General features: G+C 47.4%; 1 protein-coding gene across 1 annotated transcript; it reads left to right on the forward strand.

The window, feature by feature from the left end:
- The first annotated feature begins 1,302 nt into the window (after nt 1–1,302).
- Msx2 (msh homeobox 2) lies at nt 1,303–8,349 on the forward strand. The gene is made up of 2 exons (XM_020153024.2): nt 1,303–1,785; nt 5,866–8,349. The coding sequence occupies exons 1-2, from the start codon at nt 1,407–1,409 to the stop codon at nt 6,288–6,290; spliced, it is 804 nt and encodes a 267-aa protein (XP_020008613.1). The 5' UTR covers nt 1,303–1,406; the 3' UTR covers nt 6,291–8,349.
- Nucleotides 8,350–8,871: the final 522 nt, after the last annotated feature.

Here is an 8,871-nt window from a genome sequence, read left to right on the forward strand (position 1 = left end):
CTAGGAGATAGCTTCCAAGCCTTGGTCGTTTGAAATTTTTGAAACAATGTCTAGGAAGAATCTAGTATGTGCAGATTCTGAGCTGAGCGACCTCCTATTTACCTTGTCACTCTCAAAAATAGAAAAAAGCCGCCGCAGCCTGCAAAGATCATTTGAGGCCATCTGTCTGGGTATGGAGGCCTGCGGTGCCACGGAGAGACTCAAGGCCTCTGAGCTCTCAAAATTCGCTTTTCCCTTCCCCACACTGAAACAATCATCACTGAGGCTTTGGGACGCAGTTACTGAGGGTATAATTTGGCTTGGATAGAGATATCTATTTTGTTTAATTTAAATCAAAGTACTCAGGCCTGGGCTGTGCAAACGTGGATCCCGGTATTTCTGAGACGCGCAAGGGGGAGGAAGACACTAAACCTCATAGTTGCCCTTTCCCCGGTCCCCATCACCCTCCAAGGTAAACACTGGCACTTAAACACATACGACAAACACAAGCTCAAACAAACTCACGGACTACATTTACTGGAAAAGGTAAGCGCCTGAGGTCGCCCAAAGATGAGATTCAGGGGACAAGGCACGAGTTTCCAGTTCCTAAAAGTACGCCGGTTTTACAGAGAGGAAAAGATGGAACCACTGATTTAAGCTTTCCTCTGTGAATTATTTGGGAGACAGCAGCCCTTGGCCACCTCTCGGGCTGTCTGGGGACCCCTTTGGTAGAGGAACGAGAGTTATAATAATAGCGGATGGTGTTGAGCGTTTGTTAATGACTAGATACTTCTAAGCGCCATGCCTGCGTTTTTTTTGTTGTTGTTGTTTTGTTTTTTTTTTAAAGTGGAGATGCTGGCTGGTGTTTTCCAATGCTGACTACTAGGGTTGTAAAGTTAGTCTAATTGTGGCTCATAGTAGGAGTTTTATAAATATTCCTGCAATGTTGGCTTCAGATTTTAAACGTATTTAGGCAGTAGGAGTGTGGGAGTGCGATGGAAACGAAGTACCTTTTAAAGAGGGGTCAAAGAGAAGAAAAGGGACCCGGCGAACTTCCTCTTTAAATAATCGGCCTTAATTACGTCTTGGACTTTTCAGTTTTGGCGTGATTATAACCCTTGAGGGATCGCCTAATAACAACTCTGCTGACTGCTCCTGTAATTAACTCCTAATTTTTTTCAAACAGGGGAAGAAAAAAAAAAAAAAAAGGTCCCAGCCTCTTCTGGACTAGCCAATCAGAGGTGAGCATCTGTGGCGTCAGCGCCAAGGTCCGCGCGGATTGGCTGATCTGAGTCTCCCACTTCCCCTAGGAGGACAGGCTCGGCTCCCAGCGCGCCCCTCCCGTCTCCCCCCCAAAAAGTTTGAGTCGCTGCTGCCCGGCTGCCAAGCGGAGTCGCGCGCCGGGAGCTACGTAGGACAGAGAAGTCATGGCTTCTCCGTCCAAAGGCAATGACTTGTTTTCATCCGATGAGGAGGGCCCAGCGATGGTGGCCGGGCCCGGCCCAGGGCCTGGGAGTGCCGATGGGGGTGCCGAGGAGCGCCGCATCAAGGTCTCCAGCCTGCCCTTCAGCGTGGAAGCGCTCATGTCGGACAAGAAGCCGCCCAAGGAGGCGTCCCCATTGCCGGCCGAAAGCGCCTCGGCAGGGGCCACCCTGCGGCCACTGCTGCTGCCTGGACACGGCGCCCGGGAAGCGCACAGTCCTGGGCCTCTGGTCAAGCCTTTTGAGACCGCCTCGGTCAAGTCGGAAAATTCAGAAGACGGAGCAGCATGGATGCAGGAGCCCGGCAGATACTCGCCGCCGCCAAGTGAGTGCGCACCGGCGTCGGGATCGGGGGTAGTGGAGGGAGGGGTGCGTGGGGTCTTGAAGGGAGCTGGGCACGGGTGTTCCAGGATGGAGGTACCGAGACCTCTGTGCATGCACTGGACCCCCGGAAAGTGAGCCTAGCAATTCTTGATGTCTGGAGTTCAACGCTCCATCCGCATCCAAGACACCCTCTGGGTGATGTCGGCGCTGCCCTTGCCAAGGGTCCCCTGAGCTCTACCGTGTTCAACACAAGTTCCGACTCGCTGGTTTTTAAAGAGGGAACTCGGACTGGCTTTTTGGGATCCTGCACTTGTAGGTTTCTGGAGCCTTTAGCCCTGTGGCCCGGTCACTTGGCAAATTGTCTGTTTCACTGCCTGGGGAGTTGGGGGGGGGGCGGGATCCACGTTTGATGAACACTTGAAGTATGTGCCAGAAGCAAGGCGGTTGTCGTTTAGCCTTTGAAGACTCACACACAGCCCTTTGAGGTGCGCCCCCATTTTAAAGATGAGCTAACTGGAGTCTAACCAGATACTGAGTGGAAGTCGTTAGCATTTGTGGAAGCTGGGTCCTATGAAGGGATGGTGGCAGACACTGATGTGCAAAGGAAACTTCTGTCCCTGCTGCCGCCGGCACCTTGTTGGCTGGATTCTGAGATTCGCTGAGAGCGGGCTGGGGCCAGGCATGCGGGCTCAGCTTGGGCTCACAGTAATAATTAACAGCATTCCGATAGGGCTTGAGAATTTACGAAGTGGTGTTCATTAGCTCACCAGATCTGGAGCAACGCTACAATCCCACAGTGTAGGTAGGGACACACGCAACCTGTGGCCACCTTCTCTTTCAGACACCTGATGCTTTTAAGAGGACTGCGGACTTGCTTGTCCCAAGTCACCAACAGCCGCTGCATTGGGCACAGGATCTAGTATCTGAGCCCTGTTCCTTTACTCAGTGTGCTGACCATCTTTTTCCCCTAGGTCAGGTCCAGGTCCCCACCTACATTCCTCCAAGGAGGCTATGTGGATGTCTTCTCCAGACTTGACATAGGCCCTGGGTTCCTTTCTGGTTTTGGAGAAGCCATTCCCTGCAGCTCTTTTTAGTGCTATCTCTTAGCTTTGGACATTTTTCTACTCTCACTTCTCTCCCTCCCCTCCCCTCCCTTTAAGAAGGGGAAGGGAGGGAGGGAGCTGCAGAGAGACTTTCTCCAAAGCTGGAAAGGGCAGCTTTCTTCCTTTCAGCCCTCCAGACTGGAGATGCACAGTATTTTGTGAACAAAACAAGGCCATATATGCTCCAGGCGTCAGTGGCTGTCCCCTCTGGCTGTCTCTCCACCCCGTTGGAAATTTTGAAAGACTCAAAGGGCGCAGAGATTAAGGACTCGAAGAATTTAAACTAAGGTTTGCACAGCGCTTTACAGCACTTTTCACCCGTTATCTGATCTGGTCTCTGTGTGGCAGCAGCGGTCTCTTGTTAACAGATAAGGACATTTCCACAGAGCTCTGAGACATCAGCACTTTGGGCCTGAGGAACAAAGCTTGGGAACATTTTTTTCTTTTTTTACTGGTCACCTACCAAGTGACAGATGCGCCCTGGGCACTCCACCATGTCGCACTCAAAACCAGCCTGAGAGATGGGTCTTATTTTTTTTTCACTTTATTGAAAGTGAAAATAGAGCTCAAAACATTAAGAGTCTTAGCTTGTTTAACAAATTTGTAGTGTTTGTGTATTCTTAGGCCTGGGGCACTGACCTGCAGCAAATCCAGGATTCTGTCCTTAAATGGAATGATGCCCCAAGGTCAGAAATCCTGGCATCCTTAGGCCTGGTGGGTCTGGGAGGGCAGTTCCCACTAGCCTTGAAACCGCCTCGGCAAAGCAGTCTTGGGCCATGGATATCTTTCCAAGCAAATCAATGGAGATTCTCAGAAAAAAATTCATCTTAAAACATAAGTCACTGTTGGTGCTTGGGGCCTGCAGGTGGTGGTGGGAGCCCAGTTATCTTGTTTGAGCAGGGGTGGGCCCAGGGAGCACCGGGGGAACATAGCCTGGAGCTGGAGTGGGAGGGAGCGACCTGCCTGGGCCTCCTTTTTGTTATTCAGAGGAAGTAGGATAGATGTTGTTTTGCCTGGTATAATCGCATCCTTCCACAGGCTGGTTTAACTGGGGATGGGGAAGAGGGTGGGGGAGTGGTGCCCTGAGAGGGAGGCCCTCCTAGTTTTATGGCTCTCATACACATGTTGGATTCCCCTGGTCTGAATTTCATAATTCTGATACAGCCCCACAGAGCAGACTGAGTTGCCCTGCTCAGGAACCAGAGATTGTTCTATGAATTTGGTGCCAGAACTCAAAACCTAGGGTTCTCCGGAGAGTCACAGTGGTGTCAGCTTACAAATTAAGAAGAGGGCTCGTCGGCTCTTGTGCTCTCAGGTTTATTTAGGAATTAGCATATGCAAAAGCTAGACTTTACTGACAGTCTCGCCCAGGTCCCGCTCTCATTTCTGTTTTGATCACAGAACCTACCTTTATATTTTTCATTTTTATTTTTATTTGCCAGTAAAGAGGTGGTTAATAATAAGATACTAAGAAAACCCATCTCTTGTTGGAATTGGAGGCTGGATTGGGACTTATGGTACGACACTCTCAAGTATGAAGTGTAAACTCTTTCTTTAGTTACCAAAGTAACTAAACAAGAAATGCGACATTCTCCCATGAGTACACTGGAGTTATTACTGTGGCTACATTTGGAAAATTAGCATAGCTCATAAAAGCCAAGTGCAGAAAATTAATTGTTTAGCATTCTATTCCTGCAGCTCTACACTCCCACACCCTCCTCCCCCCCGCCCTTGAGGAAAACAAGCCCAGAGTTCCTTGATGCTGTGGGTCACCAGGATGCCATACCCCTGTGACTTCCTATAATTGAATCCATTTAAAATGCAGAGTCTGGATGCTGTGGCCATACCTTTATTTTGCTTGTTATTCCCCACTTCTGAATTCCAGCGACAAACTAATCATTTACACATTTGGCCCTAAACCCTAGAATGGATGAAGGAGTTACATGTCATCATGTGCTCTCAACTTGGAGGCGGCCTGATTTCCCCTGACATGTACATTTATGGGCGAGCTAATTTTTCCCTCCATCTTCGTAAGTTTATATTACTGAAGCACCCGCCAAGAAACTTATCCACATCCAGATCTGCAAAGATGATGTTGGGCTTTTATAATCTGTAGAGTGGATGGAATGGCAGCTGTGTGGTTGTTTATTACACAGGTCTGCCCCCACATCCAGAGATGCTATTAATTTACCACAGACCTCATCTGCACGATTAGCCTTCATAAATAGGCTGATGCAAGCCAACTTTTCCTGGTTCAGAGGGGACCAGGGGAAATGGCTAAGCCAGTGGCTAAGGCCCTTTGCATTTTCCTTCTCTTGTATGATCCCACCCCAGCCCCCTTTAAAGACAAGAGAAAGTAAGTCAGGAAGTTCTATTTCTCAGAGAACCCTCTGGCTCTCTTGATTTATAAAGGGCTTTGTTCGTGAGTTGCAGTTCTAGTTTCTTTTTCTTTGCAGTGCTGGGGTTTGAACTTAGGACTTACATCATGAGCCACTCCACTAGCCCTTTTTTTGTGAAGGGTTTTTTTGTATAGGTGGAATTATTTGCCCAGGCTGGCTTCAAACCTCGATTCTCCTGAGTAACAAAGATTACAGGCGTGAGCCACCAGCGCCCAGTCTAGTTTCTTCAAAGCTGTTTGGTTTCCATATAGAAAGTTCCATGACCCTATTAAAAGAAAAAGAATTAAAAGAAAAGAATTAAAAGAAAAAGAACTCTCAAACTGAATTCTTTTTATTCTTACATTCTTGTACTGGGCCAAACTGGTTTTTTTAAAGCAGCAATGCAACCATTTAAATTTGATTTGTCTCTATCGCCCCCCTCCCCACACACAAAACACATGGTTATGACAGAGGTACCTTTTTGAAAGATGAACCAGTGTGTAAGCTAAGTGCTCTCAGCTAAGAGGGGGGGGCCTGCGTAGAAAACCTGAAGAAAACACCACTTTGGCTAACTGATGGCCCTCTCTGTCCTTCTTGCAGGGCACATGAGCCCCACCACCTGCACCCTAAGGAAACACAAGACCAATCGGAAGCCCCGCACCCCCTTCACCACGTCCCAGCTCCTGGCGCTGGAGCGCAAGTTCCGCCAGAAACAGTACCTGTCCATCGCAGAGCGCGCCGAGTTCTCCAGCTCTCTGAACCTCACAGAGACCCAGGTCAAAATCTGGTTCCAGAACCGAAGGGCCAAGGCCAAAAGACTACAGGAGGCAGAACTGGAAAAGCTGAAAATGGCTGCGAAACCTATGCTGCCGTCCGGCTTCAGCCTTCCCTTCCCCATGAACTCACCCCTGCAAGCAGCCTCCCTTTACGGAGCCTCCTACCCTTTCCATAGGCCTGTACTTCCCATCCCGCCCGTCGGACTCTATGCCACGCCTGTCGGATACGGCATGTACCATCTGTCCTAAGGAAAGCCAGACCCACAGACTCCACGAAGGCTGTGCCAACCTTGTACTCCTGCGGTGCAAACCACGTGCCACCCTAAGCGACCCGGCCCAGAGGGCCACTGCGTGACATAAGTGTGAATTTGTTCTTTAAGTGGGAGGCACCAAGCCCCATTTCCTTGGCCTAATCTTTCAAATGCCCCCTCCTCCTCACAAAGATTGGCTCTGACAATTTTTATGTATAAATATATATAATAAAATATAAGACATTTTTATATACCAGACATAAAAATTCAAATTATTTTGAAAGGCAAAATTTATATTCCTATATGCATTTTTCTATATATCACCTGTTCTTGTGTTTGTGGTACTGGGATTTGAACTCAGGGCCTATACCTTGAGCCACTCCACCATCCTTTTTTTGTGAAAAGGATTTTTTTTTTCCAGATAGGGGTCTTGAGAACTATTTGTCCAAGTTGGCTTTGAACCATGATCCTCCTGGTCTCTGCTGCCCAAGTAGTTGGGATTACATGAGCCACCAACACCTGCCTTAAAAGAGACTGCAGAAGTCTCTTGTGTTTTCTTAAATGGGGAGACATTATTTGCAAAACTTGTTTAACATTTGGTGATTTTTGATAGGACGGTTGACTTTTGCTTGCAGAAAACAAATACTAGAATTAGACACGGTACACAGAGGACGTAGATATGGAGAGAGTCTTCCAAGTAAAGGAGGATGCATAACATGTTTGCATTTTATGTGCAAAAGAAAAAACACTACCATGTTTGGCCATCCTTTTGCTCCCTCTCTCCATATTACTAAAATTCTGGGGTTTTTTTTTGTAATTTCAGTAAGAAGGAGGAGAACAATCCTGAGGCTGCCTCAGGGTAAAGGCAGAAAGTAGGAAAACATACTAACTTCTTTTAGGGCTAATTTCACGTAATTGGAAGAGTAAAAAGTGAAAAGATGTCTATGTACATCAGTCCTCACACATTGAAAAGGTGATGTTTGGGGGAAAATGTAATTTTATACTTAAAAATGAGTATTTTGTAACCATTACCTATATGCTAAATATTCTTAAAAAACAACTGAAAGAGTCAGGAAGGGGAAAAATCATGCCTTGTTCGTGTGTGTACCTATTGTATGTGCTGAACTTATTAGGAAATTTATATGCTTTTAACATGCTGGGGACAGAGGACTAAGTCATCTTTTGATTTGTTGAAAATGGTGTTGTCAAACAGCCCTACTAGCTCTCCAGTATTTTGCCTTCCTACCCAGCTCCCCACTCCCCCCTCCCAGTGTATTTTTATCCCTTTGAAAGGGTATCTTGTACAATTTTATATATTTTATTGAAGAGTTATTTCTTATCTCTTATTCTGAATTAAATTAAACGTTTGTTTTATTGCAGTAAAGTTTGTCCTAACTCACAATTATTTTGAAAGATGCTATTCTTTGCTGGTGCCATCCATATGGGGGGAAGTACTTTAAATTATTGTTTTAATGTGTCTTGATCACCCCCTAGTTGTGGCCAAATTTGGGGGGGGTGTCAGTTAGAAATACTGAGATAGTTTGAAATGTTTTCTCTGGCAGCTCAAGGAAAAGTAGAATTGCTGTTGTTCAAACTATAGTGACAGATGAGCTTTGAAGAAGTGAGACAACGGAATCAATAGAATTTGAGTAGCTTGTGAAAACCTTGAACTTGAAATCTTGCCCAAAACAAAGCAGGGAAAAGGGACCTATCACTGTTTTCTAGTTACCATGTATTCATTAGGTTGGAGCACCTCTGCTCTTTCAGGAGTGCATCAAATCAGCTCCATTTACCATTTATGTCTTCCCAAGGACAACCCCAAACAAAAGATCTTTTCCGTTTGAAGGGGAAAGGTGGTTCATTCAAGTCCCCCGTTGCTACCCAGTCTCCCTACCCCAGTAGAAACTAGAACTTGAGTCAGGCTTGGGTTTTGACACATCACCATAAAAATCAAAGGGCGATGGGTCCGGGAGGCTGAAAAGAATCTTAAAACTGTTTTCTGTGTTGCACAAATAAATCAGAACTGGCTTTTGACAGCACCTTTCCGAGGTCTATTTTAGAAATTGGAAGCTCCCGTGACCTTGGGAACAGAAGGGAAGCTGTCCTGTACCGCAGCAGAACTCCGTGCTGCGGTAACAGCGCCACGGGGACACTCATCTGGTCCCTTACTCGGACTGGCTCTTTTGTCCTGTCTGGAGTTTCCACTTTGCCGGTACCCAATTTGGAGGTGGGCACTGGAAACTTGTTTCTGTAGGATCGGAGCTCTTGGGGGTCGGGCCACTTGTCTCACGTGTTTCTCAGCTCCAAGGCCAGGTGTGATCCAAACCGAGGGGTCTGCGGGAAGTTGGAGGCCGATTTCTTGGCGCTCAGTTATTGCTGTCGAGGCTGAGCCGCTGGCGCGTCCCTGATCTATCCAAAAGCGCGCCTGCCCCTGTCATCCTTCTGGGCCTCTGGGACTCCAGGTCTGAATCCCAGTCCAGAATCCAGATATACATTCAAGGGCCAAAGTCCTTCCCTGTTTCGTCATCAGCCGCCAAATTGGGTCCCTAATTAGCCTGTCCACCCAGCTTCCTTCCCGG

The sequence above is a fragment of the Castor canadensis genome, chromosome 16, assembly GCF_047511655.1.
Source record: "Castor canadensis chromosome 16, mCasCan1.hap1v2, whole genome shotgun sequence".
In the NCBI taxonomy this organism is placed as follows: domain Eukaryota; kingdom Metazoa; phylum Chordata; class Mammalia; order Rodentia; family Castoridae; genus Castor; species Castor canadensis.

Excerpts from the sequence above, each read along its gene's own strand:
- Msx2 (XM_020153024.2), top strand. The coding sequence starts at position 1,407 with ATGGCTTCTCCGTCCAAAGGCAATGACTTGTTTTCATCCGATGAGGAG. Across the intron at positions 1,786-5,865 it reads CAGATACTCGCCGCCGCCAA|GGCACATGAGCCCCACCACC; the intron begins GTGAGTGCGCAC and ends TCCTTCTTGCAG.